This window comes from Polistes fuscatus, unplaced genomic scaffold, assembly GCF_010416935.1.
Source record: "Polistes fuscatus isolate 324 unplaced genomic scaffold, CU_Pfus_HIC Scaffold8, whole genome shotgun sequence".
Classification (NCBI taxonomy): Eukaryota; Metazoa; Arthropoda; class Insecta; order Hymenoptera; family Vespidae; genus Polistes; species Polistes fuscatus.
Window position 1 is genome coordinate 8,461,415 of NW_025113162.1, and position 18,026 is coordinate 8,479,440.

Genomic DNA, 18,026 nt, shown 5'->3' on the forward strand with positions numbered 1-18,026 from the left:
GAATTAAATTGACTTCATATAGAAAGGATATTGAATATTGAACATTGAATATGTTTAGAATCATCGATTAGAATTCCATATTTTTTTAAGGATAAAATGAAAATAATATACATGAATATAAATTTTAAAATTTAGTGCTTTACAATCGATTCGCCATTTTCCGGAAGTTCGAAATTGTTGTTGTCCAGCAATCGAATGGTTAAATCACTGTGGACTAAGGATTATATTACGTTCATGGAAATAGACTTTAGCTGACGAACACGCTCGTAGATACTCTAGCTATAATTCGTGGCAATTCTATGAGTGAATTGGCAGCCATTTTTAAACTGCTCACTTACTATAATAGAACAGGAAGGATGTGGACAATGAAAATTGCATCGAGATAGTAATGTAAACGAATGACACCAAATGGCTTATAATTGACCGTGAAGGAATAGAGAGTTCGTATTGCTCAGTTCGAGTTTCATTTCTATTGGACGGTACTCGAGCAAACGAACTGTATTCCCGTGCGATAGAAATGGTGAACTGTCAACACCTTACCAATCTCAGAACATGATTTTATTTCGTATATTTGCCGAGAGTTGGGGCGGTTTTGCCTGAAGCTTGTCCGGTGAAGATCGCAGGTTACGCGACTGGTCATCGAAGTGAACGGACACCGGCATGCAGCAATGTTGGTTTTAACATGCGAGAGGAGAACGAGTGCAAAGATCGTGGCTCTCGAATGCTAAGTTCCTATAATAATGGCAGATAATGTACACAGGAAATCGCATAAACTCTCGGATGGTAGTAGAAAGATATCTAATCCAGTGCATCGTACGACTACGGAAACGATTCGGTTAGGAGAACCAGATAAACTACACCAGCCGGTTAGCTTGACCACCTCAAGCAACGTGACCAGTAGTAATCAGTGTAGAAAAAAGACGTCGTCTTTTCAAATTACAAGTGTTACAGTCGGTTGTCGTATGAGCAACGATGCCGGCGAAGATTCCAATGACGATTTGGATGAATCCCACACAGAAGATAATTCTGTGGAACATTCGCGTATTACCGATATTGATATCGAGACGCCTAGTTATTCGGAAGATACCTTCTCTAAAGAGGACGTATTTTTCAACACCAGTAATGCTGCTCTCAGTACTGCTCCGGTGATTCCTACCAGTTCACAATATGGACTGGCCATTGTACCGTCAGAAGGAAACAGTGTGAACAATTCAGTCAACGATAGCAATATCAACACATTAGACATTACATCTGTTACCGACAACAATATTATTAATTTACTGTCGAGTAATGCTAAGCAAGATTCTGATTTACGAGAGGTACATTCACATGGGAGAAATGAACGTTTTAAAGTAGTCAAAATTGAAAGTACGGAGCCATTCAAGAGAGGTAGATGGACCTGCATGGATTATTTGGATCATACATCGGTGAATCAACCAACAGCTATTGGTACCCCTAAAGTTTCTGATCCAAATGAGGTGTGCATATCTTATGGGGTTACAGATAGTGGAATTGTAATCCCAGATGCATCTAAACAATCTGTCGTATCTGACGATAAGAGCATTAATCTTGACGTCAATGGAACAGTTCACTCTCATCCTGATGTGCAGTCATCGATCGGTGTACCGAACAATAGTTCAGTTACAAGTTCAAATTATGCAGTAAACAGTTCTATTTCCTCTACTGTACAGCATAATCCCACGCAACCAAACGTTCAACCACCTTCGCAAATTCCTCAATATTTTCAGTCATCCGCGCAACAGTTAGCTTCTCAACAACAAGGACAGGGATCTACGTTGCCATCTAATTTACAACCTACGCATCCAAATAATCTGGGACAACCTCAGAGTATGCCTCAAGGTTCTATACCTATTATAACTCAAACTAGTAGTAATAGTGTTCCGACTCAACAAAATATGACTCATTCTAAAGAAGATCCATATCTGGGGGTTAGCACGCAAAATCAATCTTTACCTGGACAAACTGTTTGTCCTTCATCGGTACAGCAAACTACTGTTCCAACTTCTCAAGCATCAAATATACTTGTTACCCAACATCCATCGCAACAACAGCAACAGCAACAACAATCGCAGCATCCACCTCAGCAACAACAACAGCAGCAACAGCAACAGCAACAGCAACCGCAACACCCTCCACAGCAACAACAGCAACAGCCTCAACAGCCATTGCAAACGCAAAAACCAATGACTCAGATTTCCGAGCCACTAACTGCCGTTCAAGGAATGCAGGGCATTCAAAGTATACATAAAGTTCCTCAAACAGGTACACAACAATCTTCCTCAACTATTCATGCACCAGGACCACCGGTACAGTCTCAAGTTATACCACCAACACAAATGCAAACGCAATCCTCTGGTAGCAATACTCAAGTGCAAATGGCTCAAGTGCCAGCTGCTTGTCAAAATGTTGTGGCAGGAATGCAGCAAGGGACTATTGCATTTCATCAACCTGATCCAGAGCAGGACTCTATTTCAGGCATTGTTACTACTGCTGCAGCACAATCAGCTGATGCTACTCTCTTGGAATCTTTAACCGAAGTTACACAAGGAAGCGATGAACATCATACCCTTGAAGATAGTGAAAGGTTTGTATACTTTATCTATTTTCATATATTTCCTATAAATTATACATTAAATGTGTGCTTTTGAAATTTATAATTGAATTTTGTTACAGTGTGTCAGGAACAGGTGCAGTAGCGATTGATAATAAAATTGAACAAGCTATGGTAACTAACTTTCCTAATTAAAAAACGCAATATAATTTTTATAAATATGAAAACTAACAATAATAATACTGTACTCCTTTATAGGATCTGGTAAAAAGTCATTTGATGTTTGCTGTACGAGAAGAAGTTGAGGTATTAAAAGAAAAAATCGCAGAACTTATGGACCGTATTAACCAATTGGAAGCTGAAAATTCAATCTTAAAAGCACATGCTACTCCAGAAACATTGGCTCAATTAAGTCAAACAACAGCAAAATTACCCCAAAACAGTTCAGGAAGTGGTCAATAGGTAACCATTGTACATAAGTTTCTATCAATACTTTGTCAAGAACATAATATAATTATTGTATATAACTTTACGATTTTTAGAAATTTATAAATAATGAGATTTATTATATTATACATATTAGCATTAGTCTTTTTTTTTTAAGTAAATTAAAGATAATAGATTATTTTTTACTATTTCAGTTTATTGATTAGGAAATATATTTAAAACTGTACATTGAATTTTTCTTTCAAAATGGTCAACCGTTTTGGAAAAACATTGTTGCGATCCTAGACACAAGCAAAGACGTATATGAATGCATGCCAGGACTAAACAGCATACATAACCAGAGTTGATATTGTTTTACGATAGAATTGAAGATTTTGAACGTGTTAAAAGAAGATATTTAACGATACAAAATAGGCAGCTAGACATCCTTAATATTATTTTAATATTTGGCTAATTTGGATGATCATGTCAATGTAATAGTTTTAAAAAAAAAACTAAATTTTCCGTGATTTAGATTATTATTATTAATATTTAAGTAACGAAATTAAAATATTACGTTGATTAAAGCGAAAATTATGTCGATAAAATAAAATATTAATTTGGTTTACATCACATTTGAGGATCTTGTAGTGTACCGTTCTGTATTTTTTTAAAGATTATAATGCCAAAAAGCATTTGAAAGTATTGTTCCTATTACATATTTTAGTTATCTAATAATTTTTACATTGCATTTTGTAAGCTAAATCTTGGCACGACACTTTAAATTTTAGTACCATGGATGTCAAATCGCATAGTTTATATTTCGATACTCGTGTCAATAGTCTCGTTTTTAAACTGATATGTATTATATTTAACAACAAACAAGTGTCCAAGAAACTCTTATGGTGTGCATCTGAAAACTCGCAATATTTTGTCATTTTATGTTACATCTTATATGAGCCTAATAAAAAAATTTTTTCATTGTACGATCATTAGAATTTCTTAAAAGTCTTCAACGTTGCTTTTGTCGTAAAAAGCAAAAAGGAAATATACGTGATAATGAGCCAAAAGATTTATATTACACGATTTAAGTAAATGTAATGTTAATATATTATACATAGCCTATAGAATGTGAAATTACTTCTTTGAAAATACAGGTTACTTGATTGATTAGCACAACATAATTTTGGGAAAGTTTATTGGACCACTATAAAGACTAAATATGACACTTTAACATAAATCCTTATCAAGACAAAGACCGCTTTATGATAAGGGAAATTATAATTCATAAATACACCTTATAAATTTATAAATGTTATAAATTTTTCTATGAAAGAAAGAAAGAAAAACAACAACACATAACCATTTTCTTATGTCAATATCAGTAATGTGGCTTTTTTTTAGGGGAGGGGGACAAGCGAGCATGATGATCACTTGACAAATTCATACAAATCCGAAGTTCTTTGTTTTGATAGCAAGAAGTAGCTTATGCCGTAAAACATGACGAGAGCTGTACAGTGGAACGTATAGGCGAGAAATACATGTATTTGCAGTTGGTAGATGAGCATCATCGGCTGGTCGAATCGTGACACTTGGCATTGGTTGAAAACCATCTTCGCTCGCTGGTAATGCAGGAGACCCTGTCCAAAAATATACCTAAAACAATTCAAAAATAAAATAAACATCTTTTAAGTTATTTCAAAAAGGGTATTAAAACAATGAAAATGTTAATTTCTTTCCTTAACCAACTTGATATGTATATACATAATTTCATGTGTATGCAGCATATAATATCAAAGAAAATTATTACCAAGTCCTGTCGTTCAACGTGTGACATTTTTTCTACAATTGACCATAACCATCTCTTGAACTTTACTAATTTTTCTGTGGCTTCTCCAGATTCATCGTTAAAGGATGTGTATGATATCAAAACTGATACATTAATGTCACCAACTCCATTTAAAAGCAGTCTTAAGTCTTCAGATGTTAAACCATCCAATGCTCCTTCCGGAAGAACATCAAATACTCCTTCTCGCATTGTATGCAATGCCTTCTCTTGTACTTTTATCATACGTACTTCTGCATATTTTCGTACGTAATCATATACATTGCTAGCTGTAACTTCTATGTCACGACCACTTGTTATAAGTTCGATCGAACCACCGCCTTCTTCAGGACATAAATCAATGCTAAAAAAAAAAAGAAACCAAGATTAAATTACATCAATGCATGGACAATTCCTTCTGTTATATATATTTACATATGTATATTTACCTAAAAGTAAGATCCAGTGCAGAGAATAAACTGTTACTATCTTTAGTTTCAGCATCAATGACGAGTTGTCTCAAACTTTCATAAATTACAGAATCAAAAAAGGCAAGATCATGGAAACGTATTGGCCTTGCTAATATATATTTAATAACGTGACGATTTAAAAATATTGGACACAACTCGTTTTGTAATAGACATAAGCCTATTAATCTATTAAACGAAAATAGGAAGGAAATAAAGCGATTAACATACTAGCTACTTTTTAAATATTATAATTATGGGATGAATATTTGGTAGAGAACTTACCTGCCTACGTTCCTGAAAGCATTTAATCGTTCATAAGTGGCTCTACCTTGTCTAGGTGTATAAAAACCTCTTTTATCGGGTGAATAGAAAAGAGGAGCATTATCTTCTCCGTCATCCATAATATTAGTTTCTATCTTTTTTTTATTAGCTGCACAACGTTCAGTTAAACTGAATACATCAAGATCTAAAAGTGCTTCACTAGTTAAATCTTGATTATGACTATGAATTAATTCAAATGCTTCTTCCACTTTTTGTCTTAAAGCATCTTCTGAAGCCAAGAGCATCAATAATTGTGCAGGAGACAATTCGAGTAACATTCCAGTTATTTTTTCTGCTAATGCAGGTCGTAATGCATGTACCTAAACAGAGGATATAACAACATTATCCTTTTTACGTAAATAAAATATTTTGTTTTTAAGAAAGATTCTTACTTTAGGATACAATCTATCACCAAGTTGTTGTTGATGCACTGTCAAATGTTCATTGTTAGGATGACTGGCTGGCAAAGGATGAGTATTGGATGATGAGCTTCCAGATCCAGATGCATTATTTCCCTCTACGGAACTTGATGGATGAAAGGAACGAGCTTCGAAAGATAATGCTTTACGTGTTTCACGACATTTCCCGGATGATCTAGGATTCTTAAATAAGATTTAAAATTTTAAGAAAATGCTCTTCTCGAACAGTCGTACTTGCATCTAATTTGGAATATTATGCATACCTGTCTTCTAAGATCACGATCGCGATCTCTGCTTTTTAATTTTTGTAAAACGTTATACTGTGTGTATTTGGAGCCAACTTGTGCTGCTTCAAGACTTGGTAATTTCTCGTTTGCAAGTAGGGCCTGAAGATAACAAAAGATTGGATTAATTCTTTAAGACGAGTAGGATATCGTAAATACGATGACTTTCAATATTTATGCATATTTTAATAGATAAAAAATATTTGTAAAAATTAAATCATGAATTCTGATATGCATTATTGAATAAGTACATAGTATTTACAATCTCCCACTCGTCATTTTTACAATTGTACATATGTAATTCTTAACATTAGGTTTACGGACATTTATTATATACTCATCTTTACGAACATGTGTCAAATTGATGTGTGAATGAAACCACACATTAAAAAAAAAAATAATTTATTTTAAGGCTAATTTTGAAATTAAAAGATTAAGAAAAAAATGAATTTGGATATATATGCATAAATGATAAGAGAGAAATGTAAACGGTTTAATTTTCGTAAATCTAATGATAAATAAAATTGATTGACACAGCAACATTCGATATTATGACAAAATTATAAGATAATATAAATTTTAAACAATCCCTCACACTATTTTCATAATACAAACCTCAGCAATTGCAGTATAAAAACTTCTAGCAACACCTGAACCTTCACCTGGTTCATCTTTAAATGTTACTTTTACTCGATTTACTGCTAAAGGTGGAGAATTAGAAGTTCTTTTATTGTACAAATTGTATTGTGTATTTAATTCTTTCATTGTTTGCACCAGTAATTGAGTTCTATCGCGTTCAATCTATAAAAAAAAAGTATGAAATATTATTATTATATTAATATTATATAAAATATTCAATCAGCAGTAATTATTCTATTATTTAATGCTTATATTTATTTCTTAGTAAATTTTTTTGAATAAATATTTAGTATTACGCGCGTGTATGATATATAAAACTGTGATACTATGTATTATAAGTCAACAATAAAATTACTTTTGACAAAGTGATATCCTTTTGTTGAGAATTTCTAAGTTTTTCCATATTTCTACGGAATTTAGCTTCTTTCACAGAGAAACCGCCAAGTTCGGATACAATTGATCCTGCTTCTAGACCAACATCCTCCATAAAAACTCGACCAAATAAATCCAATGATAATCTCCATCGTCCTAATAGAATATTATGAGAAATATTTGTCCCAATATTTAAGATAGTTCTAGCAGATTCCACTGGACTTGTTACTACTGTTTCGTGGGCAGAAATTTCTTGACTCGTTACGGCGGGATCGACTTCTTCGGAGACGTCTGGATTTTCTACCGATGGAATGAACAGTATTTCAGGTGCAGTAAGTTTGTGTAAATTTTCCTATGTGAAATAAAAATTAAATGAAAATTAACGATAGATATTTAGATGAATGATAAAGTAATAGACTGCGTTAATGAAATGAATTGCTTACAACCATACTGCCAGTTGTTGCTCTAACTATAACACTTCTATTTGCTTTATTACACAAATCTTTTGCAATCTTGCTATTTGCGGATTCATTTTGATTACTGGTAGATACTATAATCGGAGCCCTGTCTATATGTTCTAGTATTGGGTTTGAAAAAGTCATTTGCAATGGTGCCAATGGTACGTGATTATCATTTACACGATGATGAAATACTTTAGTAGATCTTTCCTGTAATAGATAATTATTTATGATCAATAAATATACGTATTAATAATTATATATATAAATGATGGTCAAGTAAAATATTACAGAAAATTTTATTGATCCAGAATCTCCAGCAGAAGCAGAAGCAGAAGCAGAAGACGAAGCAGAAGGTCGTCTTATTTCTGTAGAAGTGAATGTAGGTCCAGGAACAATTTGACCGAATGTAGAAGATGACAAATTTTGATTGTCTGCACCACGTGCGGAGAGGCCAAGTCTTGTAGGCAAACCTGCCAATGGATTTTGGTTGGCAGTACCTGTTTGCTGTCGTGGGATACCAAAGAGATCCTCACGCCTTGAATGTGGCTGTAATAAATGCGGCTGATCAGCTAAAGGTAATGCTTCACTCATAACTGTGTCAAATGGATCGAGAGGTGGGCAACCAAGGCATAAGGTAGAATCTGATCTTTGGAAAAAAGGATGTTTTCTTCCTTTAGATGTAGAATTACTGTTTCCAGACCCACACATGGAAACTTGAAGTAAATCTGGATATTCTACAGAATCAGGTTCTAATGCATTAGGTGCTGGAGAATTATATTCCTCCCCTTCATCATTATCATTTTCATCCTAGAAAATAATAAAGAAAATAATAAAGAAAATTTACAAAACTAAATTTGCTTAGATAGTTTTTTAGAAAAAAAAAAAACAAATCTTTCCATAACAAAGGGATTAATGATTTCTTAACAAAGTCATTTTTAACTGAACTTTGAATGATATACGAAGCCTGTTGTATTTCAAAGGCATCATATTGAGAATGACTATAGTCGCCTGTCCTAAATAAATGTTAATGACGTAAAGTGAAATATTATTGATAAAATAGTATACTAACTTGTTCATGCCATGATGTGTAATTTGCTGATTCCTTTTGCGCTTCGCCTCTTGATGTTAATGGTTCAGAAAGACAGCGCATATAATATACAAGAGCGTCAAATACGTATGCTACATGTCTTAATGCAGAAACATCTAAAACTGGTAAACTGTCTCTGTGTTCTCCATTATGAGCGCGCATCAAAGATAAACAATAAGACAAAAACTCTCGCCTAGCAGAATGCAAATCACCACCTGTAAACAAAATGTATTTATTCGTTTCTCTTACTTCACAAAGTGTCGTTAGTTTTCTTGTTAGGAACCCAAAGTTTGTACTTAAAAATTAATTGTGCTCCTAGCTTCGGTGGTTAAGCTGGCAGTTTAATGTGAGTAAAATAGAAAGTTATTAAATCAACTCAACGTTTAGCTATATTACAGAAAATTCAAAATTGCATAAATATATAAAGCAATAGGAACATATCTTCACACAAACCTTCACGTTCTCTGCTATTCCTAGCAGGTTCACTAACACCAGCAAAACCAACAGTAAGTCTTGTCGAAGCTTGAGGAGCAGAAATATTGGAACTTGTTGCAATACCACTGCGTTGGTTTCGACTTGCATTTCCTTGTAATGTCAAGGAAAGAGCTGCCGAACTCAATAGTCCAGTAAAATTTCCGCCAGAAAGTGAAGGAGCATTATTAAGTGGATGTTCTGGATGTGTCGGATCGGCACTACGAGTCAAAGATACTCCAAATCTTAATTGTGCTTCGGTTGCATCCATAACTGTTAAAAGCCAATCCCATGTAGGTTTCAAATGTGCTTCTAAATATAACTGCAAATACAATAGAAATATTTAATTTTGTAATTAAATTAGACTATTTAAAAAATATCCACAAGAACAGCAAAATTAATACCTGTAAGTTTAGTGCATCTTGGAGAGTAATTTCCATTAGTTGTGGTAAAGTAGGTGCTAATGTTTTGTAATCTTGCATCATAACTAATAGATCAGCAATTTGTCGAATGACAATTCCAAAAGCTCGTGCTAAAGAACTTGCAGTGGTTCCCATAGTTATAGGTTCTTGTGCAGCTGCAACGGCAGATGTAGCAGTAGTACGTCTCAGAGATACGGGATCAATGAAAACTAAGTTACTGCCACCAGTAACTCGTAAGCCTGCAGTACGTGTACTTGACTCACGATTACGAATAGCCCATTGCATAGAAACGGGTGCCAAATTGTTGCGATGCAAATGACCAGATGATCCACTAAATTAAATAATTTATATATTATAAATAAGTTACAGATACACATCACAATAACAAAATTATGTTATACCTTCTACGTTCCAATTGTTCATCTCCATTTTGAAAATCTTCATTATCTTGTTCATCTGTTTCACCTGCTTCACTTTCATCGTCTTCTTGTTGACTAGATTCACCAGATTCGTCTTCAGGAAATAGTAATATTGAACCCATGCCACCATCAGATCCTGCAGTAGCTCCAGTTTGTACACTTCTTTGAGCAGATGCGGCATCTTGATTACTATGATTATCGTCCGAATCAGATTCAGTTTCGGCTTCAGCTAAAAGGTCTAATTCTGTGTCAGATTCCCCTTCTCCTGCTTGTTCTTCTCCAACACCACCTGCATTGCTATCAACTTCACCGAGCGGTTGACCAGCAACTGTACCGGAAACACCTGGTTCGTCATGTTCACTTATGTCTCCATCCAAATCCATATGGACATCTTTAAACAATAAAAGTACGATTATAAATACTTAATAATTATATAATAATTATCATAATATAATATTACCTTCTCCACCTTCAACTTCATCCATTGCAGAAACATCTCTTGCAATAGTTATGTTATTATTTACTTGTTGCGTTTGTAAACCACCATCTAAAGTTTGAGAGCTAACTCCACTGTGAGGTATTAATGGCTCTATAGAAAACAATTCTTCAGATCCATTTATTACTTCAACAGCAGAACTAGTTAACGTGAATGGTGCTGTTGGACGTGCTACGCCTAATCTTACTGGAGCTATTAATGAATCTGCAGTTTCACATAATTCTTCGATTGCCAATTTAATTAAGGCTTGAAAAACTTTACGACATTTCATTAAGGGTTGAGATGCTTGACTTGCACTAAACATAAAATTTTTATTATTATTATTTCAAAGTGGAAATAGCGATAAGAATAATTTTTTTCAACGAATTTATACCTTTTTCTTTTTGCTGTATTAGGTGCCATTTCGATAGTAAATATTACGAATATTCGAGCTACAGATCTTACAAATCGTCGAGCAACATTGTTTGCTTCTTCTTGTCGTCCAGGTATAGTATCATTATGCAATTCTTTTATAAGAGTAATAAGTAAAATATCAAGCATCTAAAAAATATATAATATTTTAAGAATTAATATTTCTATCTTTACACTGCAATTCTACATTAAATTAGAAATAATAGTAATGAATAAATAAATATAAAATTACTTCTGTACTGCATTTAACAAGTAACAAATGGGTAAATTTATCTAGTAATGCTGTGCCACTCTGACGACATAGTTGTCCTTGATCTCCAAATAATTGTTCATTCCCATTTTCCGATACTCCTGACATAATCATACACTGAACTGCTGACCAGTCATTTAACAATCTTTCGAGAGCATTTCGGCTAAAACGAGGTGGTTCTAAATCATGATCAGGCATGTCGGAATCAGCACCTAATCCTATTAACAAATATTTTCATTATTACGCATATACTATATCTATATACATAAATATGGGTACATATATATATATATAATAATAAAAATATATTATACCATCTGAAGAAGGTGCTTTGCGACTTGCAGATGTTGATCGAGGACGAGTTGCTGGTCTAAATTGGCGTTGTTCTATGAATTGCCTTCCTACTGTCTGGGCCAAAAATAATAAAATGCATTCTCCTCTTGAATTGATTTTTGTGGCAAGATCAGTATTGACCACAAGTCGACATAAGAGATCATAACGTGCAACTTGATAACCAGCTATAAGTGCACGACATTTACATTTTTCCCAACAATCGCAATATGCCGTTGGTGATGTTCTTTTAAGTTTGCAGTCGTGTCCTCTATGGCAAACACGAGCACATTCGGTGCAACAGCATAAAGATCCTGTTAAACCGCAGGTTCTACATTCAAATATATCTTGATTGATATGATCTGCACCAGTCCATGTAAAGCTACAAGTGTCGTTACAGCAAGTCACGAATAATGGAGATAAATCCGGATTAGCATCAGGAGGTAGAATCATTGCTGAACATTCTTTGGAATCTCTACCAACTTTTTGAATAGTGTCTAATAAAATTAAAGCTGCATGATATGCACGAACGGACACTGCAAGCATTAATGGCGTTTGTCCTTGAGCATCCTTTGCTGTAAGTAATTCTTTCAAGTGAGGGGCTAATACATTGTTTTCACACATGTATTTTAGTATTAGTATCGCATTATTCTTTCTTTCATTAGAATCTACAATATACGTATTATTGGATGCTGCTCCTATATTAGGTTTATTCATCATAGAAATACTAGCAGCACCTATACTAAGCAAACTGTCTTCTTCTCCAGATGTGTTGTCGAATGCCTCAGGTGGCCAACTCAAAGTTGGTATTGGTTCTTCAATAGGCGCTGAGGTATTATCTGAATTTGATACCATTGCATACCCAAATTCTTTTTCACTTTTTTTGTTAGAAGTCGGTGCACACATAGTAACACAAGCATGAAGAATATTGCGATTACCATCACAACGTTCTAATAGTATTGATTGAATTTGAGCCATATTACCCTTTACATCTTGTTCTAAATTACAAAATACTTGTTTAACACTATCATAGTCGCATCTCAGTATACGGGACATTAGTAGAAGATTGTCAAACGCCAATGCAATTACTGCAACTTGATTTTTGAGATGTATTGAATTAGAGCAATTTGGTATGGGGATAGTTGATGTTCCAATGCAAACTACTGGGAGTAAGTCTAACCAATTTGGATCTCGAATGGCATCAGCACAATCTTTTGCTATTGGATAAATTGTATTATTTCCATCTCTAAGTATCATGGAACATTCAATATTTTCTCCAGCACTTGTTAAATTAATATTTTGAGGCTGTAATCCTAGGAAAGCATTAATATCTGAAGGAATATAGCAATCTTGGACATATCTTCCTGTACTTAAATTATACACAACATAGCTTAACTTATTTCCACTTTTTAATATTCCATGAATTCCTTGCCCGTCTGTTGCAATAGTTAAAAGATTATCACTCGAGCCCTCTACTATATTAACTCTTCTAGGTGTACGTTGGAAACAATCGGGTGCTCTCGGATTCATCGATGATTTAATAACTTGTAATTCATCTTTTCTTAGTAGTCTACAATCTGCTAATAATTTGATCAATTCCTCAGCTGTCAAATCTTTAAAATCAGATGTACTGAAATCTTTCTCTTTAGTTTCTTTCTCCTTTTCTTTTGAATCTTTTGAAAAGAACTTAACTGCTACATAACAACCATCGACTTTAATGACTTTCCCGATAGGAACGGTTTTAACATCTTCTACAAATATCACATCTTTTAATTGCCAATCTTCTTCATCCTTTCGCTCGGGTTCTCCTTCATTTCGAGGCGTTAAACGTTTTTGTCTCTTATGACTTGTTGTGATGCTACCTGTGTCGCTACATGTACTAGAAGCAGGCGACGGAGGTGGTGGCATATCAAGACGATCAGCTGTTTCTTTATGATTTGACTTATTTATAGAAGTATTTCCATTTCCATTTGATTCGCGTTTATCAAAATTTGAATTAGGTAAATGTGATCCAGCAGGTAATATTTTAAATCTGCAAGTTGCATCTAAGTTCCAAGCAGCTGATAACAGTTGTCCTACTTTTGGTACTCCATTAGCTATTGTAAATCCTATAAAAGAAAAACATATTTTAAGAAAATATGTAGGATACTTCCTAGTATATTATATCGATTCTGTTTTTTTTCTTTTTTTTTATCAAAAACAATTTAAATAATTTACCTATTGCACCAGGTTGATACATCGGACTGTTTTTCATGCAGACATGTGTACCATAACTAATGTCATTTGGTACCGCTGCAGATGGTCTATGTTTGCGTGATTTTGCTTTATATTTTTCCCATAATTTTTTACGCTGAGAAAATGGCAAAACTCCCCTATTTAAAAAAAGAAAAACAAATAGTTAATTGTAATTTCTTAATTAATTAAATAATTAATAAAAAAACGTATAATACTACTAACCACCAATACAATGCACCACTTTCAAGTTTTGCTACAGTATATAAAGCACATGTATGAAGTGATACAATTTTGTCCAATGTAAATTCAGTAAAAGCTTGTGCTGGATGTTCCAAACGAGAAGCAACATGACCCAAAAGTTCGTCTAACCACGTAGCTACCTTGCCACTTTCTGTACTAACAGAACAGCGAATTGCTGTTGCTGATATATTAACTATTTTTTCTGTTAATAATGCTAGTGGTATAGTTTTCGGATGATGGACATTTGGATTCTAAACATGGAAAACTATATTATTTGTATCGTTCTTTACGTAAATTGTAAATTAATACATGTATACAATTATAGGTACCTCTAAATGTTTGTAAGGTTCCGGATCAGACCATTTCCATTGGTACAATTGTCCAGAAGTGGAAACAGCTATTAATTCGCTGTAAAGTGCAGCAATTTGAACAAAACGTGGAGCAGCTTCATTACTACGTTCATGCCACCACTCCAATTCTTCCGATATCCATAAAGGGCTTAGAGAAGCTAATTCCTTTTTCTTGTTTTCTATATATAACAATATATATATATAAATACAAAATAAAATAAAATTATTTTTATACACTTATCTTTTAACATTTAAAAACTAGTGTATATATGTCGATCAAAGTATATTTACCAGGATCTTTCTCCCAAGAATCTTTTAGAGCAGTTTCTAACCAACGTCGTGGTCCGTAATATTGACGATCCCTCCACCTGCTAAAACTGTCACGGTCTCTATCACGTTCAGATGAACGTTCTCCTTCTCTGTCATTACCAAGTCTTCTAGAAGAACTTCCACGGCTGAAAAATATAATATCTACCATATATCTAATTTTTAATATCTATATATAAATTTAATTCAAATTTGAATGAATTCATTACTGCCGTATGCCTGCATAGCCAAACATGTCTTCAGAAAACATAGAGTCTGCATCGATTATAACAGAATGATCATTATTACTAAAGCCTCCATCTAATAAAGAGATAAGATCTTCTGGTACATAACTATCTGCTGCATCATCGGCATCATCCCCTTCTTCATCATCACGTGACAAAAGATTATTCACAGCTAAGTTCACATCTAAATTAGTACGCTGCAAAAATATGTAATTTATACAGTTGAATAAGATAATTGATAATTAAGTTATAAAATAATAACCTGCAATTCTCTGATAATTAAATTGCGACTTTTTCCTTGCAATACTACTTGAGCTTGAGATATTAGATCTTCTGGAACAAATGGAGCAGGAACTGAAGCAATAGGACGTGAGCTGTTACCACTTCCGCTTCCCATGATCACTCCAGGAGGTCCTATTCTTCCACTGCTACCACTACCTCCACTATTACTACCACCCCGAATAGCAGAACTGCTTCTCATAATCCTTGCCCTTGAACGAGAGATACCAGCTCTGCTACCACTTCCACTATTTCCGCTACCACTAGGAGTAGAATTCGAATTTCCAACATGGTTTTTGGTTGTACTGAAATAGCATAATGTACAGATATCAGTTTCAAAAGAGTTCATTTTATTAAATATTTAATCTATTCTTTAAATATAAAAGCACGATACATACTTTCTGTTCGGTTCAGTTTTACTTAAATCCAGTCGATCAGACAATACTGTAAATGCGACACGACAGATTCTATTGTCCTCTGTGAGTAAGGCTATATGAGTCGGACCAATGACAATACGTTTTATTGGAACCTTCAATCCATTAAATGCAGGTGGGGTAACATAACCGTATCTATTGATCTTCTCTGCAACTTCTTTAAACCTTAAATAAAAAATAATAATTAAATTTAATATACACTAATTTTCAAAATAATAGACATTAATTGCTTATTTAATTTAATAATACGTAGAACTATTTATTTTGTATGTAATAGTAAATGTTTTATTATTCATACGCACACATTTAAAATATTTACTTAAACTAATATATTTTAGGAAAAATTATATATAAAATGAATGCATGAATGTATGATATATATAAATTTTAATTTTATGTATCCATGTTATGATTTTAACTAATAAGAAAAAAATAATCAATTAAATTGTAAATGTGAGTATTATATAGTAATATAATGCGAATAAACATAATACGTGTAATAAATACTTTAGAATAATTAATTGGTTTATATATATATGTATATATCATGTATATATCATATATATATATATACATATCATGTCATTAGAAATTAGGATATATATAAAAATATTCTTTAGTTTTTTTTATAAAAATATATGTTATCAATATGCTAGAGAATTAATGTATATGCTTCATAAATATATTAAGTATTAAATATTTTCCGAATATGTGCTAATTTAATGCAATCCATAATGAATAATGGCAAAGTGAATTATATTATTGTAACTCATTTATTAAAAAAGTATGAAATTAAATTTAAACGAATCGAAATAACGAGAAATTAGATAAGTAATGGTGCTCATTAACGTATTGTTCAATTTCTCCTTAATGTCTTCTTGATAAATAGGTTTAGAAAAATTCGATAATCAAAATGAGTAACTCTGGAAAGAAAAATAAGGAGGAAACATTTCATTCGAATAAATTAAAAAAATGAAAAAAATGCGAAAACTGAACGATTAGGATATAGTTTGGTAAGGGATAAAAAAAACGGACGAGTACGGATTAAATTCCATGGTAGAATAGTCAGCAGACATTCTGAAAGATAGATACATCCATTACAGCATAAAGAATACTCACCTATCATTAAGTTGATCATCGGTTCCCGGTAAAGGATGAACGACAAAGTGTATCGAAGTCATCTTTGCTTATTGTGATACGCTTTTCTTACCGAAAAATATCTTAAAACATGTTTACACAGAATTTCACTACACAAGCGAAACGATTTTCTTCGGCCATGTTTCCTTTAGAAACATCCAGTTCTGCGTTCCTAAAAGTAATATGGCCGTACTATCTCTCGATGTATTCACAAATACACTGAAGATTATCTGATACGATATTAGTTAGGAAAACTCAACGAAATATTATTTCTTTACACTTCTTTTTACATACGAATAAAAAAACTGTTTATTATTTAATGTGAATAACAGTATAAAACTTCCACGCGTATAAAGAACTCCGCTGGTTATGAAGTTACGATGAGAAATGGATGATACATCGATTTGACGTGACGTCACGTCACGATAGAAAACACTAGAAAAACTTACGTATTGTATCCATTATACCGATAACTTTTTATTATTCACAATTCGTGATTATTAATAATATGAGTATTTTCAAAACTATCTATTTTATCTATACTATCATATCTTACTAGACAAATAAATTTATTTTTATTATTTACTAGAGATAGAAAACTTCAACAAATAAAATTAACTTTATTACTAAAAACTAATTGAAAATAATATTAATTTATTTATAATTTTGTTAGTCTATTATAGATAAATTTTGATTAGAATTATGATAATAAATGATCATTGTTACAAAAGTACAAAATATCCAGATAAAACGTAGTTTCTTCTTTGATTAGGAAATACTTGATATCATACAACCATTCCTATTGGTTATCATCCTTCAAGAAATGGAATAAACTAACCGTTTTCAATATATTTTATATGGAATTTCAAAATATATTATTTTATTCAAATTTATTTATATTTAATATGAAAATATAAAGAGATATTTATATAACAAAAAATATTTAGTATAACTGATTACATTGTTGCATGATAAATAGTTTTAATTAACCAATCAAAAAGATGATTTAGAATAGAACGAGATCATTGAGAGAGATAGGTGGATATAATATTATTTAAAAATGAAAGTTTACGATAAATAGATAATTTAGGAAAATTATATTAAAAAATAATAACATTTTTAAAA

General features: G+C 32.7%; 2 protein-coding genes across 3 annotated transcripts; one reads left to right on the top strand and one right to left on the bottom strand.

The window, feature by feature from the left end:
• The first annotated feature begins 56 nt into the window (after nucleotides 1-56).
• LOC122525172 (protein bunched, class 2/F/G isoform-like) lies at nucleotides 57-3,984 on the top strand. The gene is made up of 4 exons (XM_043647845.1): nucleotides 57-2,605; nucleotides 2,695-2,746; nucleotides 2,831-3,034; nucleotides 3,214-3,984. Exons 1-3 carry the CDS (start codon nucleotides 741-743, stop codon nucleotides 3,032-3,034), a joined length of 2,121 nt encoding a protein of 706 aa, XP_043503780.1. The 5' UTR covers nucleotides 57-740; the 3' UTR covers nucleotides 3,214-3,984.
• Nucleotides 3,985-4,179: 195 nt separating this feature from the next.
• LOC122525169 (E3 ubiquitin-protein ligase hyd) lies at nucleotides 4,180-17,298 on the bottom strand. 2 transcript variants are annotated; one of them, XM_043647843.1, is made up of 26 exons: nucleotides 16,884-17,298; nucleotides 15,729-15,929; nucleotides 15,314-15,635; nucleotides 15,037-15,248; nucleotides 14,792-14,955; nucleotides 14,480-14,679; nucleotides 14,133-14,401; nucleotides 13,893-14,047; nucleotides 11,660-13,783; nucleotides 11,328-11,563; nucleotides 11,058-11,224; nucleotides 10,649-10,980; nucleotides 10,171-10,579; nucleotides 9,752-10,100; nucleotides 9,435-9,669; nucleotides 8,859-9,091; nucleotides 8,078-8,596; nucleotides 7,772-7,996; nucleotides 7,312-7,680; nucleotides 6,933-7,118; nucleotides 6,297-6,419; nucleotides 6,007-6,216; nucleotides 5,576-5,934; nucleotides 5,273-5,479; nucleotides 4,809-5,187; nucleotides 4,180-4,654 (listed from the first exon to the last, which is right to left on the bottom strand). In XM_043647843.1, exons 1-26 carry the CDS (start codon nucleotides 16,943-16,945, stop codon nucleotides 4,442-4,444), a joined length of 8,460 nt encoding a protein of 2,819 aa, XP_043503778.1. In that variant the 5' UTR covers nucleotides 16,946-17,298; the 3' UTR covers nucleotides 4,180-4,441. The 2 variants fall into 2 exon arrangements, with proteins under 2 accessions (XP_043503778.1, XP_043503777.1); XM_043647842.1 differs by having other exon boundaries at nucleotides 9,330-9,669.
• Between the last annotated feature and the right edge of the window lie 728 nt (nucleotides 17,299-18,026).

Excerpts from the sequence above, each read along its gene's own strand:
- LOC122525172 (XM_043647845.1), top strand. The coding sequence starts at position 741 with ATGGCAGATAATGTACACAGGAAATCGCATAAACTCTCGGATGGTAGT. Across the intron at positions 2,606-2,694 it reads ACCCTTGAAGATAGTGAAAG|TGTGTCAGGAACAGGTGCAG; the intron begins GTTTGTATACTT and ends ATTTTGTTACAG. Across the intron at positions 2,747-2,830 it reads ATAAAATTGAACAAGCTATG|GATCTGGTAAAAAGTCATTT; the intron begins GTAACTAACTTT and ends ACTCCTTTATAG.
- LOC122525169 (XM_043647842.1), bottom strand. The coding sequence starts at position 16,945 with ATGACTTCGATACACTTTGTCGTTCATCCTTTACCGGGAACCGATGAT. Across the intron at positions 15,249-15,313 it reads TAATTATCAGAGAATTGCAG|CGTACTAATTTAGATGTGAA; the intron begins GTTATTATTTTA and ends ATATTTTTGCAG. Across the intron at positions 14,956-15,036 it reads GGCTATGCAGGCATACGGCA|CCGTGGAAGTTCTTCTAGAA; the intron begins GTAATGAATTCA and ends TATATTTTTCAG.